The sequence below is a fragment of the Portunus trituberculatus genome, chromosome 40 (assembly GCF_017591435.1).
Source record: "Portunus trituberculatus isolate SZX2019 chromosome 40, ASM1759143v1, whole genome shotgun sequence".
Taxonomy (NCBI): domain Eukaryota; kingdom Metazoa; phylum Arthropoda; class Malacostraca; order Decapoda; family Portunidae; genus Portunus; species Portunus trituberculatus.
The window spans coordinates 9902501-9927710 of NC_059294.1; the positions used below are offsets into that span (position 1 = coordinate 9902501).

General features: G+C 36.3%; 1 protein-coding gene across 1 annotated transcript in view; it reads left to right on the forward strand.

Moving 5' to 3' along the window:
- LOC123516013 (AP-3 complex subunit delta-1-like) overlaps window positions 1–24235 on the forward strand; it is a 25185-nt gene extending 950 nt beyond the window's left edge. The window contains 28 exon segments of the mRNA XM_045275004.1: window positions 2668–2763; window positions 2997–3125; window positions 3775–3915; window positions 4049–4070; window positions 4073–4317; window positions 5452–5525; window positions 6228–6277; window positions 6567–6616; window positions 10341–10389; window positions 14222–14367; window positions 14558–14706; window positions 14940–15040; window positions 15043–15172; window positions 15281–15443; window positions 15571–15785; window positions 15951–16101; window positions 16308–16455; window positions 16735–16853; window positions 16980–17113; window positions 17290–17599; window positions 17828–17953; window positions 18095–18322; window positions 18436–18573; window positions 22829–22960; window positions 23273–23306; window positions 23309–23436; window positions 23817–23936; window positions 24046–24235. Coding sequence (XP_045130939.1) covers window positions 2668–2763; window positions 2997–3125; window positions 3775–3915; window positions 4049–4070; window positions 4073–4317; window positions 5452–5525; window positions 6228–6277; window positions 6567–6616; window positions 10341–10389; window positions 14222–14367; window positions 14558–14706; window positions 14940–15040; window positions 15043–15172; window positions 15281–15443; window positions 15571–15785; window positions 15951–16101; window positions 16308–16455; window positions 16735–16853; window positions 16980–17113; window positions 17290–17599; window positions 17828–17953; window positions 18095–18322; window positions 18436–18573; window positions 22829–22960; window positions 23273–23306; window positions 23309–23436; window positions 23817–23936; window positions 24046–24144 — 3627 coding nt within the window. The 3' untranslated portion in view covers window positions 24145–24235.
- The last annotated feature ends 975 nt before the right edge of the window (window positions 24236–25210 follow it).

Sequence of the window (25210 nt, forward strand, 5' to 3'; positions counted from 1 at the left end):
ATATATATGCACAGTTCTTTAGTAACTAGCCAGATGTTATCTTCCTATCATTATAACTAGTCCTTCCACACTCCTATGATATGCCCTTGAATCTCCTTTAACTGTTTTTCTTTGATATCTCTTTAGTTTACCGTCTTTCATGAGCTTTACCTGATTAAGTATTTCCTTCGCCTCTAAATATAACAAATTTATCAATAAATGAAATGGGAGGTTACTTTTTTTTGGCACTTCCATTTAGTTTATGATGCCACCCCTCCACATTATTGTTAGTTCTTATGCTGTGCCCAAAAACTGACGAGTTTTCCACTTTCAATACCTTATGTTGCAGCCACGTTTCATTAACATAATCCATAAATTCTCTTAAGGCGGTATTACACTAGCACTTTTTCCGTCGTTTTTCAGAAAATCTACAATATTTTGGCTGTGGCCTGTCACACACAAACGGTGTTTCGTTGTCACTTCCCGCCAACACAGACCAACAAATTAATGTAAACAAACATGGAGGCCACGCTGCGGCAAAGATACGCAGCTCTGAACGTAATACTCTGTATTACAAAAGTTAGACGAGCTAAACAAGCCAAAAAGCGTGCATGGATGCTTTCATGGTTAGTAGTAGAAGCAGGTTGAGGAGACGCGGCAAGTCTTGTGGTCTTGGTCTTGGTATGTAAATAAAGGCGGAAAATTTGCAGATGGAAACTATCCCTATCGTCTGACAAATTCATGTGATAAGTTCATGCGGAACGTTGAAAAATAGACGGAAATCGCATTAATCGACGGAAAAAGGGCCTAATTACACCTACCTTGCCTGAAAGTTCATGAAATGCTTCCCTAATGTCTTCATGGGGTAAAAATTGTAAAGCAAGGACTTTATTCACAATTTTGTATACATTATCTCTCTTACAGTACAATGATTGTAGTCCCATTTCCTGCACTTTTCTCCATAGAGCTTGTGTAAAATGGTAAGCACATCCATGAATTACTGGGTCATCAAAAACAGATCTAAGAGTCTTCCACAAACCTGCCTCAAATGATGATACATTAGGTTCTGCTGGTAAAATTTCAAGAACAGCATTGAGAACTGCTTTATAGTCCTTTGATCTTTTACCAGACATTACTACAAAACAAAGGAATCTGTTTCATGCATTCTTTACTTTTGACGAAACAATGAATAGATAGTAATTGGTAAAAAGGGTGCTTAACAACTTTGAAGGTCCCATCTATGTATATACCATGTTTTGCCCTTGACTAGAGAATTTGTTTGTGTGGCTATACAAAATATAAGATGTTTCTTTGCACCAACTACAACTGTTCTGAAAAACTCCTCTGGTATCGTTTCCTCAAGGTAGTCCAGATCCAGGTCAAATGACAAGTCACTGGGACATGAGGCCCGTGCTCTATTAAGGGTTCTTATCACTGTTGTGGTTGGGTCTTGCAGCTTCGGGCTGGCTGGGATCACAGAGTTGATTGTTTACATAGCTTACAATATTGTTTACAGACTCGAACACATTTACTTTGCCTTTGTTTTTATACTGTGCCTTAATTTGTATTGCTGTAAGTATACCTGGTCTTGCTGAAGGAGTGTGTGAAACTGTCCCCGTTGAGCAAAATTCATCTCCTGTTTGCTTAACAACAACTGAACAAAAATTTATCTTTCCCCGTACACTGCATCTCCATTCTAAAGTCCCATTTTTTTGTTGTCGTTTAAAAGTAAAGCAATAACTATCACTGGAAACTAGTTTCATTTTGCTCTGCTCACTACCTGACTCCACAATATTATAGGTACCGGTAATTGCAGCACTTTGGGTTGCTACGTTGTCTTCATCACTTAAATGTTCATCAGATAGATCTGGAGAAATATATTTACAGGGATATAATGATATGACTTGTATGACTGAATTTATATTGTGTCAGATTAAATGGTATTTAATTTATTTTAATATGATGTAGTAGGCATACTTACACTTCTGCAACAAGTGACCTATGCAGCCGTGACACGTCAAAATTAGACGTCTCTTGTTGTGATGTATCCTCTGACTCTACCAAGGTACTGAAAATAATTGTGATTGTATGTTTTATAATATATTTTCAAGGTTGGGAATCTATTGTTTCAGTTTTTGTAAGTAAGCCATAGAACCAATGAAATCAGTGGAATAATACAATCTTGTAACATGAACCTATTGCATAACTACTAGCATTTCAGCATGTGAGGCAGCAGGGTTAATGTTCATTCTTATCCCATAGTCAGTGAGCATGACAAGGAACGTTTGGGCAAAGTCTTGTGGTGAACTAGTGTGTGGGTGTCTTGAGCAAATTAGCTGTAAACCTGCTGCTCTCATATAGAATACAGGTGATCTCCATGACCTGTATCTTCTTACATCAGTACAAAGAGGATGGGCAAAGATTACTGCTTGATTGAAGAATGAAATAATGGGTGCTATTTATCCGAATGTGAGCTTTTGTGAAACTAGTACTGGCCAATGCGTTATCTTTTTATGTATTAATTTATTTTTCCTTTGCTAGCTATGATGCATCTTTATTGATGAGTGTCCATTGCACATTTGGATGTCTACCATCCAGAAAGTGTTACCCTCACATGCTGGTATATATCCCTCCAATATTATGCACTGTGTTGTAGAATTGAGAGGTGATGCAGCATTATCTTTTCAGCCTAAATACATATCACAATGTATGGAAGAGATCAAGACGGAGCTGCGGCAGGACAACCTTGCTGTGAAGGCCAATGCCGTTGCCAAGCTCACCTATGTAAGTTATTGGTAGAATGCTGTCTTTGTGTGACTTATGTGAAGCAAAGTTGTGATATTAATGTAGTTGTTGATTTGTCTGAATCTTTATTCAAATTGTTAAGTGCCTATTTTTATATCAGTGAATGTTGCAAATATTATATTGATAACTTTTGTGAGATTTTAGATGTAGATTATGGAATCTTAAATACAAAATTAAATCTGAGAATACTTTCCATATTCCTCTCATCACAGTTGCAAATGCTCGGCTACGACATCAGCTGGGCTGGCTTCAATATTATAGAAGTTATGAGTTCTCCAAAATTTACTTATAAGAGAATTGGGTACCTCTCAGCATCCCAGTGCTTCCACCAGGATACTGAGGTGAGTGTTGTACTCATTGAATGTTGAATTATATAGGTGTGACTGTGCTGATGAAGGGATAGGTGACTGAAGCATCCTGAGTAAATAATTGAGGGATGGGGGGAACACCAGTAGATGGCCTAGTTAAGGCAATAGATAGGATACAGATGTGACTACTAGATAAATGCATTTATCAAGAAAATTACCTTTTGAAATTACTTATCCTTATTATTATTGATTGTTGATAATGATGATATACAAGCAATGAGTAATTTATTCACTCTTTACACTTTCCCTGTTAGATACACCTCCATTTCTCCATCTTGGTTATCTATTCTGTGTTATATGATGATCTTGATGATTATAAATACTTACAGTATTGGATGTAATAATATAATAATAATCTGTGTGTGTGTGTGTGTGTGTGTGTGTGTGTGTGTGTTTACTTAGCTGTATTTACTTAGTACTTAGGGTCTGGGCTATAATCATGTGGCCCTGTCTCCATGTTTGTCCAGCCTTTCCTTCACTTGATAGACATTCCTAACTTCCATGACTAAGTCCATTTTATATACTTACAATTTATATGAACTTCAGTGAGGGAAACCACTGAGTGTTATGTTATTTCAGTATCTTTTCTTTATGCTGAGTGAATAACATCATTTTTTGTCAGGTCCTCATGTTAACAACCAACATGATCCGTAAGGACCTGAACAGTCACAACATGTATGATTCAGGGACTGCTCTTACTGGTCTTGCATGCTTCATCAATGGTGACCTTGCAAGAGACCTGGCCAATGATGTCATGACCCTGGTGAGTCTTGCTGAAGGACCTCATTTGCCTACTTAAAGCATATATTGAAACATAATTAATCTTTCAGTGTGTCATTTCTGTATAAGGTCAATGAATATCACTAATTACTGCATGTGTTGTATTCTTCCAACAGCTAGCATCAACCAAGCCATACCTACGAAGAAGGCAGTGCTCCTCCTTTACAAAGTGTTCCTTAAGTTTCCTGAGGCTCTGAGGCCGGCCTTCCCTCGCCTCAAGGAGAAGTTGGAGGATCCTGACCCGGGAGTGCAGTCAGCAGCTGTCAATGTGATCTGTGAGCTGGCTCGGAAGAATCCCAAGAACTACCTCAGCCTTGCCCCGGTGTTCTTTAAGCTGATGACCTCCTCAACAAACAACTGGATGCTCATCAAAATTATTAAACTGGTGAGCCACTTAATGTTGGGAGATAAGCTGACATTGAAATATTTTTGAGTTAGTGAGCATTTAAGTTATAATGAGCAGGATTTTAGAAAAGATTTTTTTCTGTTAGAATATCATTTGTTTGATCTCTTGATGTTTACTTAGTGAGGGCAGTTTATTCATGACATGCTTTCTTGGATGCTAATTAATGTCATATATGTAACAATCTGACCCTTACAGACAAGATTCTAATGCTTTTCATGTAAGAATGGTGTGGCTTATGCATTAGAGTTTTTTATTCTGGTAGATGGGATATAATAATCAAGAAATACTGGCAGAATTTGATGAAAAAGTGGCTGATATCAATACTCTAGAAATCATGCTAATAATGCTGATGCTGGAGTATCATTCTCTTTTTGTGTTTTCATTATAGGATTGATTGAAAAATATATATTAATAGCGCAGCAGAAATACCTCCTTCAGTTTAAGAGAGTTTTTATAATTATTCTATAGTCATTTGATTTTTTAACTAAACCAAATTTTCTCTCTCTCTCTCTCTCTCTCTCTCTCTCTCTCTCTCTCTCTCTCTCTCTCTCTCTCTCTCTCTCTCTCTCTCTCTCTCTCTCTCTCTCTCTCTCTCTCTCTTCTTCTTCTTCTCTCTCTCTCTGTCTCTCCTCTTTCTCTGTCTCTCCTCTTCTCTTTCTCTGTCTCTCCTCTTCTCTTTCTCTCTCTCTCTCTCTCTCTCTCTCTCTCTCTCTCTCTCTCTCTCTCTCTCTCTCTCTCTCTCTCTCTCTCTCTCTCTCTCTCTCTCTCTCTCTCTCTCTCTCTCTCTCTCTCTCTCTCTCTCTCTCTCTCCTCTGTGTGTGATGATATGATTGAGTCACGCTTCAGTTTGGGGTGCTCACTAGCATTGAGCCCAAACTAGGCAGAAGGTTGAGTGAGCCCCTCATTGAAATCATCAGCAGGTATTGAGTCTCTCTAGCTGTAGTATGCCTTCAAACCTTTACATTTGTTTGTATGATACACATTCAGTATCTCCAATTGTTGAATAGTTTTTATGAGCTACTTTCTTCCCAACAAAAAGTGTATGTTGCTGTGTATTGATCTGTAGCTGTAGCTCATGAGAATTGCTGCTTGTAAGAGTGTTTCTCTTAACAGTTTGGTGCCCTCACTCCACTAGAACCCAGATTAGGCAAGAAGCTCATAGAACCTCTCACAAATCTGATACACAGGTAAATATGTTTCCTTAGTTCTCTTAGAGTAGCTTACACATTATGAGTTGGAGCACACCAGATTTTTTTTTTCTTTTTCAATATTTGGTGTCATTTTAGTGAATATAATTTGATTTTGTTTGTGTAGATTCCTATGTGATCTGAATTGCTGGCCTTGTTCTTTAAAGTTTATTGTAAAGTTGTACATCAATGTGCCATTGTCTGTGACACTAGACTGAGAGTGCCACTAGTTATTGATTGACAAGACAGTTATGCAGTCACAAACCATGTAGTGTTCTTATGGTATGAAGTGCACAGAAATTTAGATATTTTTTATACAGCTTTGAAGTCCAATGATTCTCTCTCTCTCTCTCTCTCTCTCTCTCTCTCTCTCTCTCTCTCTCTCTCTCTCTCTCTCTCTCTCTCTCTCTCTCTCTCTCTGCCTAAACTTCTAAAGCATGGTCTGTGATTGCTAATAAATGCATGATGTTGTGCAGCAATAAACACAACAGATTTATTTAAGTTTAATTGATTAAAACTAAGTTATTTTGGTCTTGAATAATGTTTTATTCATATTAATTTTCATAAGACATAATGAATATTTCTATGTGGCTTTCAGAATCAAACCTTTGTGCCAAGTTTAATACTAATAGTAACTACTTGAAAGGTATCCTTATTAATAAGTTTTGAGAGTTTTCTGATGAGTATTGTCTCCACCTACAGCACATCAGCCATGTCTCTGTTGTATGAGTGCATCAACACCGTCATCGCCGGTAGGTGTGCCTGGGGCTGACGGGGCATTGCTGGGTATAGTGATGTAATGTTGTACCTTGTTGGGAATTGTTAGCTACAGTAATGTCTTGTATATTGCATTGTTGTTTTTGAAGATAAGTAGCTTAAAGGGTTTTGATTAATTTTAAGCATAATAGCAACTCCTGAGAACATGGGCAATTGTTTGTTTTGTAGAGAGTAACATAAGTGTGCGACTTGTTCAATATTGTCAACTACGATATTTTGTGTGTACTGACATGTTTTTCTTTCTCTCCCCATATTCGCTCACAGTGCTCATTTCTATTTCTTCAGGGATGCCCAACCACAACGCCTCCATTCAGGTACACTCAGAGCAGTGTTTGTCTTGTCTGGTGGGGGAAGAGTGTTGTCTTGGGATTCCTGAGTTCATTGGAATGATAAGCTACTCAAAAGTTTAAAAAAACATTATATGGATAGTATTTGCAATAATGTAATTTATTAATTACATTATTGCAAATACTAGTAGTAATTTTCTCACAGGGTGGCAGGGATTGTTAAAAACAATGATTATGTGTCATATCTATCATTAATTTGGCCCCTGCAATTTTTAAGTAATAATGTAAGATCTTTGATTATAAAATGGCTCTCCATTTATTTGAACTTGGGAATTTCAAAAATATTGTCTTTGCTTTATGGTATTTCATATACATCAATGTTCCTCCAACATGTATTTCTTCACTCCAGATTTTATTGCACATTTGGTTGAGTGACTATCAAGATTTCCCACTAGATTTAAAAAGCTTGAGTATGTAAGCACATTCCACATGAGTGACTGGCATGCTGACCACGCAGGCTGACCACACTGTGCACTAGTAACAGATCATAGTGTGATGGGCAGCAAGTTGCCATACCCCTAAGCATTTGACAACCTCAGTAATTTTTTTCTGTTTGAGAAAGTTAACTGATTTGCTCATCATAATTCATCAATTTATTGTCTAATCATATAAGAAAAGAGATGGTGTGGCTACTTTTCCCTTGATATATCTACAAAGATCTTTTACCTGGTTTTCATGAAAATAGCCAGCATCTTACATGTTCAGCAGGCGACCGGTGAATCTCTCTCTCTCTCTCTCTCTCTCTCTGAAATTCACTGCAATGCATAACTAAGGTGTGTTGTAGAAAGTATAATACCCATGTTGGAGAACTATATATGAATGTCACAGTGTCATGTTTTAGACTTTAATCATCTGTTTTACATGATCAGCATATAAAACAGATGTTTGACAATGGGTAGAAAACTCAATGTATAATTTTTCTGTTTCAGCAGATATTGTGAGATTCACTCTTTCTAGTCAGCTGTGTTGTTTTCCAAGGTCATGGTAGCATACTTGGTTGCTTAGCTTTTTAGCACTGCTTCTTTGTTGCAGCATATTTCTTTTGTTTGGTGTTATCATTATTGGGGGAAACATCTTAACAGATGCTTACTGGATAAACTTACTAATTATTGTCATATTATTTCTGCTTCTTCTCATTTACTAGAAAGCATTAAAGTAGTCTTATAGATCATTGCATGCTAATTTTGTTTGTGTGTTTGGGTGTAGTGTTTTATATGTGCTTGAGTGTAAAGCTCGTCCTAGAGCAGCCCTCGTTCCTCCTGTAATGCTGGGTGCTGTTGTTGCATCAGAGGAGGCCTGAAGCAGTAACACTGGCTGTACCCTTCCTTCTGGTGAAGTATTAACTATTATCATTTCATGTTGTACTATATTGTGTGATGTTGAAATATAAATTATCATTAACCCATTTTATTAATATGAAGCATGTGGTTTAAACTGAAGAAATTCTAACAGCCATGGCATTATGGGAAAGATGCATGAAGGCAGGTCTTACATCATACTAATTTGGTTTTTGCACATTCTAGTAGGAGGAACAGTTAGCAATGAAATCAGGAAAACATTGGATAATGAATATTAACACAATACAGTGGAGTCTCAATACTCGAGAACTTAATTTGTTCTAAATGGCTGTTCGAGTATTGAAAAGTTTGACTATTGATACCTATAAATCGGGTAATTCGTTCTAATCTTAGCAAAACCTTGAGTTTATAAAAATTTCATTATATATATTTTTTTTCATAATTTTGATTTATACATGCTGTAAATGATGATGATGGATAACTTAGAAGAGGAGGGGAGAAGGGTAGGGAGGAGGAGGGAGGTCGTTGGAGGACGAGTATAAACATCTTTGTAGTAATTTTTCTTCTGGTGTGATACCTGTGAATCCACTAATAGAGTGCTGTGGCTCACTAACACTTGCATTCTCACCAGATTCCTTATTTTCACCACTAATAAGCCTCTTTGGTGCCATCCTAAGTTTCTAAATGAAAACTCAACAGAACGCAGAAGAATGTTGTTTTTCTCAAGACTGCGGCAGGACTAAGGATGCGCACCCGCATCGGTATACCAGTATTTTCAGTAATACGGTATCAGAACAGAGCTTTGTATATGACCAAATGTGCGGCCATTTGATTACCAGATATATTCACCACTAATAAGCCATGGGTGTTAATGTAAGTTTATGAATGAAAAACTACAGAGAATGCAGGAGAAATGTTATCCTGATGAATGTGGAGGGGAAACGGGGACGCCAGGGAGCCTTTGTTTACAACCACGTATGTGGATGTTCGACTATAAGTTTTTTTTTCGAGTATGAAATCAAACTTTTGCATTCGAGTATTGAAACGTTCGAGTATTGAGTTTCCATTGTATTTACTTATAAATTGCGTTCAGAATTACCCAACCTTAGATCAGAGGAAAAAAGGTGTCTTACTTTTCTTTTCTAATACAAATTTCATTCAGTGTACCCTTTATGATACACCCAGTCACATTACCTATAGCTGAAAACATTCTGTAGGTGCAATTCTAGAATGGCTATCGATTGTTTTGACATCCTCTATGATAATTTCTTGGCTGCTAAATCTCACACTCACTCTTACATTGCCCAACATAAAGCCTTCCTATTTAAAACCATCCATCACTCTTATACCCTCATAATCTCATTCTTCATATGCTTAATTATTTCAGGCACTGTATCCTTCTCCCTTACCCTCAATTCCTTCATTCTTTGCTAGATTATCATATCTTCCCATAAAACACACAATACTCTAACCATCCTTGCTTTGCTCACACCTGTAGCAGGCTAGCATCTCTTGCATCAGTTATCTGTTACATCTTCCTTCTTCCACTATAGATCATTGTAGTTTTGTTCCACATCTGCATTTTACTTGTGCATGGAAATGTTTGAACTATTATGCTGTCCTAGTAGTTAGATTTTTTATTGTTGGTGTTTGTATTTATATATTTATTGTTAGAGCTTTCTTTTTTTACTTCCTTGTTCATGTGTCCTTACATGTGTAGAATGGAACCATGATATTTGAGCTTATTTACATCATCTATTAACTGTATGGTTACTTTTGTTTGATATTTTATAGATCTAGAAAATAATTTATTGCTATTTTTAACTTTCTTTTTTCCCACAACTGGTACTATATTTATGCCCACATTCACTTTCAAATTTGTTATCACAATATTGAAATTCTTTGATACTTTTTTTCAAATCATATTCACATTATTACAAGCACTGCTTCTCAAGGTTTCATCATTTCATCATGTACTGTACATCCTTGCCTTCACTAACATTACAGACCTTAATTTTTCTGATTATAAAACAAGATGACATTAGTCATCCTTGCCTTATTCGTTCCTCCAGGCATTCTTAATCCTACACCTTTACTTCATATGATGTTCTTTCAGAATTCATTCCTTTCTAAACAACATGAATGTTATATTTCATCCTGCATCATGTTATGAACTTGGAATTCACATGCATAAGCAGTGTATGTTCGTTTTTTGTACATGGAGACCTAGGATCCGGGTGCTGTATAATGTCTAGAAGGCATAGAGTGAGTGGAAGGAATGCTGGAAGGCTGGTATTTCCTGTATTATCAACATTTAAATGATTTCATTCTGGGATAACTGAATTTGGACAGTATTTACAGCTGAGTCTATGTTTTCCCTTTTATTTCTACAGTTGTGTGTGCAGAAACTGAGGATCCTCATAGAAGATTCTGATCAGAACTGTAAGTCCATCATGATTTTATTTTATATACAAATGATTTGTGTGTGTGTGTGTATATATATATATATATATATATATATATATATATATATATATATATATATATATATTTATATATTTATATATTTATATATATATATAATTTTTTTTTTCTTTTATAACACTTTCCAACCTCATATTTTTTTTTACCCATTGGTAAATGAACCACAATCATTAAGCATCAGGAAATTTTCTCTTGAATCATGTTACACACTGCTTATTTTTCATGATGACAGTATATATATATATATATATATATATATATATATATATATATATATATATATATATATATATATATATATATATATATATATTTTTTTTTTTTTCTTTTATAACACTTTCCAACCTCATATTTTTTTACCCATTGGTAAATGAACCACAATCATTAAGCATCAGGAAATTTTCTCTTGAATCATGTTACACACTGCTTATTTTTCATGATGACAGTATGATGAAAAATAGTTGTTGTAGTGATTAGCTCAGTCAGTACGCAATGAAGAAATTCCTTGACTAGCTAGGGATCACTTTGGTTTTGTCTCTTTCATAGTGTAGGCTTAGTGCACATGGGAATAGATGACTGATGTGAGTCACACTGTGACCTTGCAATGTGGCAGGAGCAGCAGTCTAGCAGTTCTGCCTTATTTATGTGCTTTTGGTCTTGTGCCTGCTAAAAAGCTGGCAATGTTGTCTTGCTATAGGTCAGAGGTATGTGTGTGTGTGTGCTCGCGTATGTGTGTGTGTGGACCCACTGTTGGAGAAGATTACTACAGAGTGTCCATGTCATTCCATGGAATGCAACAAGCAGGCAAAGCTTTAGAAAATTATGTGGTGATTTTCCTAATCTTGGCTGGGTGATTCTCAAGTTGTGCAAAACCATGTAAAATGGTTATAGAATACTAGATGACTGTTATTAATGTTTGAAGACTTGCTGCCATGCTTGTCATTTGTGAACAGTGTAATCCTAAACAAAACTTCAACATTTTGAACAATATAGAATCTTGTTGAAAGTTAATTAAAATTAATGAGTGAAAGAAATCTGTTCAAATATCTCAAAAGTAAAGAAGCTGTGAAGCCAGTTGTACAGATAATCTTTGAGATACAGCTGTAGGTACAGATCATGATAAGCATATTTATTGATTTGGTTCATAAGTCAGTAATGGAATATTCTTTCCATGTATTACATTTGTTAAATTAATATTGATATATCATATCCTAGTAACCTTGTCACTAAGTCCTATTAGTTTATCAAATATATGTAAATATTTTTGTTTTAGTATAAACACAAGCTGTAGAAAAGCATGCCTCCCTTTTTCTTTGAAGAAATTCTTAACATTAGACTTTTCTGGATATAATCCCAATAAAAAAATTCATTTAAACATGTGTTCCTAACTTAGTTATATCTCCACTGCATTTTGTATCACAGTACCCCTGTAGTTGACCTCCAATCCTCCCAGTGCAAACTATACAGTGCAAAGTCTGGATAAGCCTGGCACAGACCATATACTTTGCATTGAGTATTTCTTTATGTAGCTGATCATGTGTGCTTTAAATTCAAAACTGCTTTTATAACTGAGGCTTATTATGTATAGTATTTATTGTTAAAAATATGGGTGTATATTCTCAAGTCCAGTGTGTGTGTGTGTGTGTGTGTGAGAGAGAGAGAGAGAGAGAGAGAGAGAGAGAGAAAGTGACTAATCACTATCTCAGCTGGTAATTTTCTTCTCTTCTCTTGTACTCTTTAGTAGATGCTCAGAAAGACAAAGTAGGTGTGTGCTAGACTTACCATCTGTTTTATACCTTATTTGTTTGATATAGTCATGCATGTTTATTTTTGTAGAAAATGACAAAATGTATATTTTCAACAGATAATGAGCATGAATATTTGAATGTGTTTTTATACATTTTTTTTTTAAATAATATACTTGAAAGTGACTGTTAGCTACTTAAGTGTGTGTGTGTGTGTATCAGAGAGAGAGAGAGAGAGAGAGAGAGAGAGTACGTGTACATAGAAAGTATTTGTGTCCAGTATTGTCCTTTTACTTGTAACACTTATAGTTTCATAAAAGAGCATGGTATATATATATATATATATATATATATATATATATATATATATATATATATATATATATATATATATATATATATACAGGAGAGAAGACCCACAGACAGTTATCTTCATTATATCCACTTCACAACGTTTTGGGAAAGTACATATCCATCTTCAGGTACAAAGGGGCTGTAAAATCACCAAAGCGTTAAAAATGACCAGACGCAGTGGTCCTACTACTTGTTCCTCCAACAGGTAAGTGGGGATGGCACTGGGTTACCAGTATTTATAGGCTCCTACTCACAAAATGGCAAAATCTAATTGGTTCAATATTTCTATCAATACAAAATATAGTACAAAATTCTAATCTGTCATAGCTAATGCACAAAAAGAGAAAAATTTAAAGGTATGATGTACAACAGTTTTCTCTTTTTGTGCATTAGCTATGACAGATTAGAATTTTGTACTATATTTTGTATTGGATAGGAAATTCTTATTGAACCAATTATATTTTGCCATTTTGTGAGTAGGAGCCTATAAATACTGGTAACCCAGTCGCCCTCCCCACTTACCTGTTGGAGGAACAAGTAGTAGGACCACTGCCTGGTCATTTTTAACGCTTTACGGTGATTTTACAGCCCCTTTTGTACCTGAAGATGGGATATGTACTTTCCAAACGTTGTGAAGTGGATATAATGAAGATAACCGCCCTTTGTGGGTCTTCTCTCCTGTATCGTGTACGCTATAGACGCCCTGTTTTTCAAGTTATATATATATATATATATATATATATATATATATATATATATATATATATATATATATATATATATATATACTTTCTAAAATCCTTACATTAAAAATTCTACTAAACTTAAGTTTCCATTTGTTTTTGTATTTTTTTTTTTTTAGGTTGTGTTAATGTAGGTGTAATTAATTTTATCTAGGATAGATGTGAGGTAAGTTTGTGTGTATCTTACTGGATTGAATATTTAAAAGGGAAAGAGCAATGGTGTATCCTCAGCTTGTTGGGTCAGTAATATGGTTAGCTTGTTCACCTCAACAGGGAAAGCCTCTGGGTGTATATCACTCTTCATATAAATCCTTGGTGTGATCAGTGAAGGTGGATTTGCCTTTTGTCTGCAACTCCCATTCATGCAAAGGTCAGCTTGTTATTTGAATAGAACCTATATTATCTATATTCCACACATTGATACTTATTTTAGATCTGCTCATTTTTACTGATATAAATACAATGTTACAACCCTATAGGATGCCATTACATCTTAACTTAAAACATATTACATTACATTAATGTCTGACAGTTGTAACAACAAAGAAATGGAAAAAATATGGTAATAGCAAGCCATGAAAAATGTTATTTACTTGAAAATGTGTGTGTGTGTGTGTGTGAGAAAATCTGGAAAAATTTTACGAAGTGTAGAACATTTCTCTCCAGCATACTGGATAACAGATTCTCATACTGTAGTATTCCAGGCTATTGCATATTTAGTTTACTGAGATGCACTGCAGAATATCTTGTTACTACATACATGCTCTTTCATTGGCTAGTTTTCTTACCCACCTCCTGCCCTTTACTCCTCTTTTTTTACTCCTTGTAGAATGATAGGCAGTTTACTAGTTAAGTAAAGTAATAAAATATTTTGATGCTACCAGTTACCTTATTTAGTCTTGATTTGACTTTATTTTTATTTTTTTTTTTATTTTTTGCTATCCACAGTGAAGTACTTGGGTCTGCTTGCCATGTCAAAAATCCTAAAGACCCACCCGAAATCTGTTCAGGCACACAAAGATCTTGTGCTGCAGTGCCTTGATGACAAAGACGAGTCCATACGGCTGAGAGCCCTTGATCTGCTCTATGGCATGGTAAGTCTCTTGATCCTGTCAATGAGATAGGCTGATCAGAAGATAATATCCCTGTTATCTACTAAGGAGCCACATATAAACGTGTTGTAAACCTTCATTATACTTGTCTTTTGTAAGTATCCAGGGAAAAGAAAGGCATGGACCGCAATATGTATGTAATTTCTTGCACATGACTTGGGACGTCCCTCAGGTGACCAAAAAGACTGTGATGGAGATAGTCCGCCGCCTCATGACACACATGGATCGTGCTGAGGGCACCATGTACAGAGATGAACTACTCCAGAAGATTATTCTCATCTGTTCCCAGAACAACTTCCAGTATATTACTAACTTTGAATGGTAAGTTTATAGACGATGATTTTGTGAGGTGTGTGTGTGTGTGTTTCAGAATGGAGTCAGCTTCATTGTCCAATTCAGTTGTAAATACTTCACATAAATATTTTCCTTTCAAGATTATTCAGGTAATATTGAAGTTACTGCTAAATGCTCATAATCAAATTTCTGTAACATAGGTCAGCACATGATAATATGTTCATGAAGTATTTCGAACAACATTCTATCCATATTTTCAGGTATATAAGTGTGCTGGTGGAGTTGTGCCGTATGGAGGGAACACAGCACGGGGGACTTATTGCCAATCAGCTCATGGATGTGGCCATCAGGGTGGTGGCTGTGCGGAGTTTACAGTGGGTCAGATGGCTCTCTTGCTGGACAATGCACACGTTATTGTTGGTCCTGCTGCTGCTAGATCCTCCATAGCTGAAGTTCTTTATGCAGCTGCATGGATCTGTGGAGAGTTTTCACAGTAAATATTTGTTACTTAGTATTTACCTAACTGAAAGAAGAATTGGTTTAACTTTTTGTGTATATTTAACAAAATTATTGTTATTTATTTATGTATGTGTTTTTCTAGATTATTGGCAAATCCTAAAGCCACCCTGGAGTCCATGGTGCGGGGGAAGGTGGTCTCTCTGCCTGGCCATATCCAGGCTATCTATGTGCACAACATGCTCAAGCTGTATGCCCATATTATAGCCACAGCAGAGGAGGAGGATGACACCGAAATGATAGAGGAGGTGTGTTTGATATATGTGTATTGTAATCTCCCAAGAAAGTAAAAGTGAAGCAAATAGAATAGGTATGTTGTGAATTAACAGAGATAAAGATGTTTCAGAGGTATAAGATATGCACTTCTTTATGTAGGTAACCAACCTTTTACTGGAGCGTCTGCCAGTATTGGTGTCATCAGGCGATCTGGAGGTACAGGAGCGAGCCTCATGCATCGTACACATTGTAACCTATGTGCAGAAATGCCACAAGAATGGAGATAAAGTAGGGGCTGATTTAGCTCTCCTCATGATGGGTGAACTTAATCCAGTGGCTCCTAAGGCACAGAAAAAGGTTCCTTTACCAGATGGGTGAGTGCAAATGCATTTTAGCAAGGTTACACCATTTTTTTTATAATAGCTGCCTCATGAGGAAAGGTCATGTAATGCAATCTTTTTTAATTGAAAAGTTTTGTTGAGTTTTAATGTATTTATTCTTGCAAAATGATGAAAATTAATGAGCTTTGTTTCATTCAGGCTTGACTTGGATGTGTGGCTCAATGATCCACCTTCAGAGAGTGAAGAGGAGGAAGATGAAGTATATAGGAAGGATATCTTTGTTAAAGCTGATTCCTCTTCCAAGCACAAAAAAGAGAAATATGAACCATCTGAGGAAGAGCTGCAAAGAGTATGTATAATGTTTATATAGGATTTAGTTATGTAACCATTTATTGGCTCTTAATCATAGAAAAATTGTTAATACAAAACAGTTGATTGATCCATTGTGATGTTTTTTCTTTATGAAATAGCAAGGTTTGGATGAATGAAACCAGTTAAATAGTAAGTGAGCTGAATAGGTGGATGTGAATTTTACTGTCTCTTATTTTTTGTCAGCTACGAGATGTACGCAAAGCAGAGCAAGCCAACAATCCATACTATGTGAAGTCTTCAGCCAATGCCAATACTTTACCACAGCACCTTGTTAAAGCAGAAGACATACCCATAGAAAACTTGTATATGAATGTTCCTTTGAAGATACAAGGTAAATTGAGAAGCCCTTTGGTAGTTACAGTGTTTTGAAAAGATGACCAGTTAGATGTAAGGATAGAATAAAGGAGCACTATGTAAAGTAGATGCCGGCTGAGGTGGAGGTTGTTCTGCCACAGCCACAATGTTTGAAGAGTCTCAAAGGAGGGAAACAGAGAGAGAAATGCATACCTGCACCTGTTCAATCTTTACTAGTATATTCTCATTAACTGTTTACATTTTGTAGATATGCATCATTACACTTATTCAGTTTTTTCTTCCTAAAACTCATCAGGTATGACATCATTAGATAAGTATCAGATGGTTGATGGTTGGCAAGATGGAAAGAAGAGGCACAAAAAACAAAAGAAACGTAGCAAGAAGAAGGATCGTGCTGTGTCTAGTAGTGATGAGGTAAAACATGCATTTGTTGCTACAGGAGTCATTGCTTCTTTTCTCCATGTTTATAAAGCAATTACTCTAGTCTGAATTCAAGATGCAAAAGAAAGTAATCATTCTTATTCTATATTGTGTTTCCAGGAAGCTCCTCCAATGCATGTAGTAAATAGAGATGTAGGGGAGATGCCAGAAGGAGCTCATTTCTCTGATGACAATGAGGCAGATGACCGGCCTGAGGATGACCCACACAGAGCTCTGGACATTAATTTGGATGAGTAAGTTCTTACAGTTCATGAAACGGGTGTTATGAGGCAAGTTTATTCCAAATAAACTAACCTCATAACTCGTATGTCTATTTTAATCTCCACCCTCAACTTGTCTGATTGTCTCAACATAATCACTATTATTGTTTCTGTATTTATTTCTTTGTTTAATCTGACTCCTCCAACAGACCTCTAGCTCCAAATGAAGTTCTACCAACCAGAAGTCATTATGAAGCAAAAACTCAAAGAACTGATGAAGAAGAAGTAAAAGGTTTGCGTTTTGATGCAAGCCAGAAAAAATCAAGAAGTAAAAAAGAAAAAAAAGAAAAGAAAGAAAAGTCCAAGAAGGTTAAGAAGGAAGAAAAAAAATCAAAGAAGAGTTCAAAACGGGGTGATAATCTCATTTTAGATTTAGTAGATGAACTTAAAGAAACAACATTAGAGGATACAGAGGCAGCTACCCATGTAAATGGAATCGATAACAGTAATAAACAAAAGGTAATTTTTTTTTTTTTATAATTTAGTGGCTTTATATTGGTTATCATAAAGTCATTGGTGGTAGTTTTTGTGATCTTTAATGCATTCTACTTTGATTGGTGGTCTTGTTTCTGAATTCATATATAAAAATCACTGTTCTCACTTGTTTACTTGTAGTGTAGCATAAGTGTGTGTGTGTATGTGAGAGAATTTTATGCTGCAATTAGAATGCTGAAAATGTATCATCAGGTTGCAGATGACTTGGACTTCTGGCTGTCTAGAGAGGAAACATCTGTCTCTTCATTACCAGCAGAGAAACATGAAGAACCTGTGGTATCAGATGCTCAGGTAAAGGCTGATGTTGAAACAGAAAAGGTAAGATTAGCTTCAGAAAATGTGTTGTGAATTTTTGTATTGTTAATAATTTCTTATGTGTCTATCAATACCTGTACTTATTTTCTAAATGTTATAGTCATGAATAGAAGTTATTAATCTTACAAGGTGTCTTTTTCACAGACAAAATCCAAGAAGTCAAAAACTAAGAAGGAAAAAAAGACCAAAAAGGAAAAAGATAAATCAGAAAAGAGAAGTAAAAAGAAAGAAGTACAAGAAGCAGAACCTGAAGTATCAAGTAGAAATAGGGAAGAATATGAAGAAACAAATGGAACTGTGTCACAAGAACCAGAAAGGACCAAACCTCTACCATTCCTGAGAATGCTGGCTGAGGATTCTATGCTGAGAATGGTGAGTGGATCAGAGGGAGCACATCAGATTTGGGTTCTCAGCATCTTTCTTGTGATGAAAATGAGATAGAAAATCATGTTAGTATGTAATGGACTATGGTTTCTTTGCTACAGATGTACACAACAGCAGCTATGGATGGGGTTATGAGTGAAGTTTTAGTTTGCATCAAGTTTGTCAATCTGTCATCAAAACCTATTAGTAACCTCCAGCTCAACCTTCCTGACTCCAATGCACTTAAGATGGTCCGCATGGTAAGTAGGCATTACTCGTGCTGCACAGCAGGCAAATATTTTTAAGAGAAGTCTTTGTTGGTTTGTAGCCTCCTGAAGAGTGTGTTGTGTAGTCAAATGTTTTGTCATCTAATTTGGTTTATACATATCATATGGTTCTCTAATATTTTTGTGTATTGTAAGATAGTTTAAAATCCTCAATCACATTTGGGATATAGAATAATGTGTTGGATAAAGACAACTCTCCTATTTCTAATAAAACTATGTGCACTTACTACACACACACCCTTCACTTAGAATTCAAAGTAAAAAAAAATGGCGACTCCAAATCCAGCCTCGGAGTCTCCCTCTGGGGAGGAGACCAGAAATGTACCCAGGTCGGACTGGGGACTTGAAACACAGCTGTCTGAGGCAACTGACAGTAGCCCCTTCTCTGTTTCCTCCTACTTTCTGTATTCTCATTTTCACTCCAAAGCTGAATGTTGCATTTATGTGCGCAAAGACTTAACTTGTTCTTGTGCCCACGCTCTTGAATCTTTTAAGTTTTTCACCATCTGACTTCGACTCAATAGTCACTCTCTAACTAAATTTATGTGCTGTCTATCTCTCCCCTAACTCCTCTGACTCTAGTAAATTCTTTGAATATTTAACTTTTTAAATGGAGCACATTCTGTCCCTCTACCCTTTTGCAGAGATCTCCATCCTTGGAGATTTCAATGTTCACCACCAGCTTTGGCTTTTCTCTCCCTTCACTGACTATTCTGGTGAACTAGCCTTCAACTTTGCTATCTTCCATGACTTAGATCAACTGGTGCAACACCCTACTTGTATTCCTGATTGTCTTGGAGATATACCCAACATTCTTGATCTTTTCCTCACCTCTAATCCTTCAGCTTATGTTGCCACCCTATGTTCTCTATTGGGCTCCTCCGATTACAATGTCATTTCTTTATCTTGTCCTATTTCTCCAATCCCTCTTCAGAATCCCCCAAAGAAGAGGTGCCTCTGGCATTTTACCTCTGCCAGATGGGGAGACCTGAGGAGGTATTATGCTGATTTTCCCTGGATTGATTACTGTTTCTGTGTCAGAGACCCATCTCTGTGTGCTGAACGCATAACGGAGGTGATAGTGTCTGGCATGGAGGAGTACATTCCTCATTCTTTTTCTCAACCTCAACCTTCTAATTCTAAACCTTGGTTTAACACAGCCTGTTCTCATGCTATATGTGATAGACAGGTTGCCCACAAAAGGTACTTGAGCCTTTCATCTCCTGAATCTCACGCACTTTATATTTCTGCCTGGAATCATGCCAAGTCTGTTCTTCAACTTGCCAAACTCCCTTCATAAATAAAATGTAAAAGTCTTTCAAACTAACTCCCCTCGTGACCTCTAGCATCTGGCCAAAAACATTTCCAATAACTTTACTTCTTCATCTTTCCCTCCTTTATTTCATCCTAATGGCACCACTGCTATCTCTTCTATCTCTAAAGCTGAACTCTGCTCTCAAACATTTGCTAAAAACTCCACCTTGGATGATTCCTCCCTCTGACTATATCATGTCTTCAATCAAAATTCTTCGTAATGATATTTTCCATGCCCTCACTGGCCTAAAGCCTTATAAGGCTTATGGACTTGATGGGGTCCCTCCTATTGTTCTCAAAAACTGTGCTTCCATGCTTGCACCTTGCCTGGCCAAACTTTCAAGTATGCCTACCGACTTCTACCTTTCTTTCTTACTGGAAATTTGCCTACATTCAGCCTGTTCCTAAAAAGGGTGACTGTTCTAATCCCTCAAACTACTGTCCTATAACTTTAATATTAACTCTTGCTTGTCTAAAGTTTTTTAATTTATCCTCAATGGGAAGATTCTTAAACATCTGTCACTGTACCATCTTCTATCTGATTGCCAGTATGGCTTCTGTCAAGGTCACTCTACTGGTGATCTTTTGGCATTCCTTACTGAGTCCTGGTCATCCTCGTTTAGAGATTTCAGTGAAACTTTTGCTGTTACATTAGACATATCAAAAGCCTTTTATAGAGTCTGGCACAAAGCTTTGATTTCAAAACTGCCCTTCTACGGTTTCTATCCTTCTCTCTGCACCTTTATCTCAAGTTTCCTTTCTAACAGTTCTATTCCAGCCTTGGTAGATGGCCACTGTTCTTCTCCTAATTCTTTTAACAGTGGTGTTCCTCAGGGATCTGTCTTATCATCCACTCTCTTTCTATTGTTCATTAATGACTTTAACCAAACTTCTTGCCCTATCCATTCCTACGCTGATGATACCACATCCTTTCAGAGATGATCAACCATTCAGGAAGTCAACAGATTACACAGGGACCCCACAGAACGCCTGACTTCTGATCTCTCTAAGATTTCTGATTGGGGCAGAGAAAACTTAAGTATTTTTCAATTCCTCAAAAACTCAATTCCTCCATTTATCAACTCGACACAACCTTCCAGACAACTATCCCCTTTTTTCAATGACTCTGAACTGTCTCTTTCTTCCACACTGAATATCCTCAGTCTGTCCTTTACATCTCATCTCTTGCTAAAACAGCTTCTATGAAGTTAGGCGTTCTGTGGCATCTCCACCAGTCTTTCTCCCCCCTCCTTCAACTGCTAACTCTGTATAAGGGCCTTATCTGTCCTTGTATAGAGTACTCTTCGTATGTTTGGGGGTGAAGATTCCAGCCATACAGCTTTATTAGATAGGGTGGAATCAAAAGCTCTGACTGAATGTCTTCAGGCTCTTTCTTACCGCTGAAATGTTGCATCGCTTTCTATCTTTAATCACTATTTTCATGCTAACTGTTCTATTGATCTTGCTAACTGCATGCTTCCCCTCCTTCTGTGGCCCTGCTGCACAAGGCTTTCTTCTTCCTCTCATTTTTATTCTGTCCAACCTTCTAATACAAGAGTTAACCAGTACTCAATCATTCATACTTTTCACTGGTAAACTCTGGAACTAATTACCTGCTTTTGTATTTCCATCTTATGAAAAATCTGAAAAAAATTGAAAATCCCCAAAACACCACCAGAGCATCCCCAAACATATGGCAACATAGTGATGGAGTATTTTGGGGAAATACACTAAAGTATGTGGGGTATTTAAAATTTAAAGGGCCCCTGCCACACCCAACGCAGCCCAGGGCTTCCCCCCTATCCCCCCACTCACTGTACCATAAATGATGATAATAAGCATGGAAAAAGCCATGAAAAGTGGTTTCTTTGGTAAGGGAAGCTGGGCGCTGGCAACTCAGTACTATGGCGTACACAAGAACACACCCTCTCCCCTTCCATATCAGTGCCCATGTGACTGCAATGGGAGGAGGATGTATTGAGTATCTCGCCCAATGTTTCATGCTTTGCAAGTCACAATCCAGCCTATTTTACCTGCTTATTTTGCCTTACAATGTCTAAACAAACAGTGCAAGGGGAAATTACAAGTTGTGCCGACCATGCACAGATGGGAGACACCCTCATTTTCTAGCGACTAATACCTACAGTCATTGTAGGGAGGGAGGGGCAGGTGCCATATGAGTCTTACAGAATATTCTAAACATGCCTAAAAAATATATATGATGTACATGGTGGTGTATGAACACGAAATATCCAACCCAAATAAATATGCAGGGTCATAGAGGACGAAAATGACATCTCTGGAGATTTTTCACTTTTTTTTATCATTCAAATCGTATCTTCTCCCACATTTCCCAATGGATTTTCAATTTTGAGGTATCATTTTGAAGCTAAATGAAGCTGCAGCATTTCTATCTCAGAATTTGGAAAAAAAAATTCATAATGGCTATCAAAATAAAAAATTAAAAACTCTGAGATGGAAAGTTTTGTTATATCACATACTTCATATATGTACCGGCAAAATTTAAATCTGCCCTCCGGTGACAAAGTTTGTAGGGAAAATGTTCTTTTAAAAAAGATGGATTTTTTATTTTTCATGCAGTTATTTATAGTTTGATTCGCTTGTAACTACTACAGTAACATCGTGTAATACTCATCTGTTAGTGAGAAAAAAAAACCTATTTTAAATTTTTTGAAAACTCAACCAGACGGTTCCCTTAAGAGAGAGGTATCAGGACATTTGTCCCACTCTTTTGACTAATTCTTTCTATTCTTTTATGGAGACTGCAATTCCAGTGGGCTTTTTTTTTTTTTTTTTTTTTTTTTGCCATTGGCAGTTCTTCTATTACACATAAAAAATGCTTACTGGGATAAACGAAGATGCTAAAATGCTGTAATATTCTTTTTATTTTTAGGATCCCTTGTCAGATAATATTAGCTTCCCATGGAGCCTAGAAGCAGAAGAAAGCAGGGAGGCTCAACTTTCATTTACTGCTGAAGATGTGACCATTCCTCACAAGCTCAGGGGTTTCCTTTCTTATACTCAGGTACAGTATTGTTGATGGTTACTTTTTGTTGTTATTTAACTTTTATGACCTAAGAATAAAGAAATGGATGTAGGTACATGCACAAACTAGAACAGAAGAATAATCTTACAAAAGCATTCCAACAATTTTAACTGTACAACTGTTCAATTATTATAATTGTCATTAGCCAATAGAATACAGGAAATGTCCTGTTTTATAAACTTTTGTTTCACTGCTGTTTTGACCTTAATGGCATTGTAAAGATTTCAGATTTAAATGTCCAACAATTAAAATTTTCCATCACTTTTAGTATTTTCTTTTTTTCTTTTTTAGGAAGGTGCCAGCAGTCAATTGAATGTGCGGCTTGAGTTCCTGTGGTGAATTTCCTCTCAGGTAAAACCGCAAGCCGCTCTACCTTCACAGATCTGCTTAGCTCAGGCCAGCTTACAGCAAGGTCTTCCTTCACTGTTCCTGATTGCCAGCTTTCATTTTCAGAGGTACTTAGAGAATTTTACTCTGAGATTTATTATTATTGTTATTATAAGTAGTAATATTTTCTTTCTCAGCTAGGTAGCAGTACCCCCTCTTTCCTACCAGTTTGCTCATATCTTGGTCATTAATTGTATTGTGTATAATGATGTATAGACAAGGGTGTCTGAATATCACTCAAACTTCATGATCATCGTAGCCTAGTTGAAAATGTCTCAGACTAGCATGCAGTAGTGACAGTGATCTCTCACGACCTTCAGATCAGTTTGTCTGTTTCCATGAAATGTTTCTTGAAATGCTGAACTTCATAATTTAGTTTTGATATTCTATTCAGTCATTGCTAGTAGTATTAGATAATATATAAGATTTTGTATTTGTTTTTTTGAAGATTCTAGATGAAATAACAAAAGGAGGGAGTTTAGCGGTGGTGGAGAGTGTAGACCAAACAGCCTCCATGTATGGTCGCTCCCTGCATGGCCACCACGTTTGTGTACTAGTCAAGTATCAGGTAAGATTTGTGTGCTCTTCTGACTTGCAAAACTTTATCTGCTAAAATCTTTCACTTTAAGTTTGTACAACATACATGCACAATTTTTGTACAATTCATTTTGTTGCAGACATCAGGCCGCCTGACTGTTGATGGAAAGAGCACAGAAGGGACACTGCTTTCCAATGCTCTGGACCATCTCAAGACAACTCTTATGCAGACCAAGTAGTATCTGTACCAGTTGGGTTTGGAAATTCCACAGCATTCTTAATACTTGTATTAAAAATTGATTTATGTAAATATAAATTACATGACTTTTAGACACATGCTATTATTTGGTGCTCTGTTACTGATATATATATATATATATATATATATATATATATATATATATATATATATATATATATATATATATATATATATATATATATATATATATATATATATATATATATATATATATATATATATATATATATATATATATATATATATATATATATATATATATATATACACACACACACACTCACTATATATATATATATATATATATATATATATATATATATATATATATATATATATATATATATATATATATATATATATATATATATGCTGCTGTTTGACTACACACAAAACAGGAAAGGTACTTCATGAATGGTGTATTGTAATGCGTTTTTTTAGCTGAAAAGTTCAAGAAAAGATATTTGTTTTCAGTAAAACTTTGTACAGATTGTGCCAAGGAAATTTTACATTTATTTCAGAGATGTAATGTGCATAACTTGCAGTATACACAGTACTGTTGTGGCCCTTGATCTGAGCATGTTGTGGTCCAGCTTTCTTTTTCAAAAATATTATTAGTTTTATTTATTTATTTTATTTTAGTGGCTTCTTTTTAACAATTCTTGCAGAAGCTTTACCATAAGAATACTGTAAGGTAACCTGTAGCAAACTTAGGCATGTTTTTTTTTTCTACACACGCGCGGGCGCTCGACTCACAATTGAGAGGGCCGGGTTTGAGTCCCGGCGCGGCGAGGCAAATGGGCTAGCCTCTTAATGTGTAGCCCCTGTTCACCTAGCAGTAAATAGGTACGGGATGTAACTCGAGGGGTTGTGGCCTCGCTTTCCCGGTGTGTGGAGTGTGTTGTGGTCTCAATCCTACCCGAAGATCGGTCTATGAGCTCTGAGCTCGCTCCGTAATGGGGAAGACTGGCTGGGTGACCAGTAGGTGACTGAGGTGAATTACACACACACACACACACACACACACACACACACACACACAC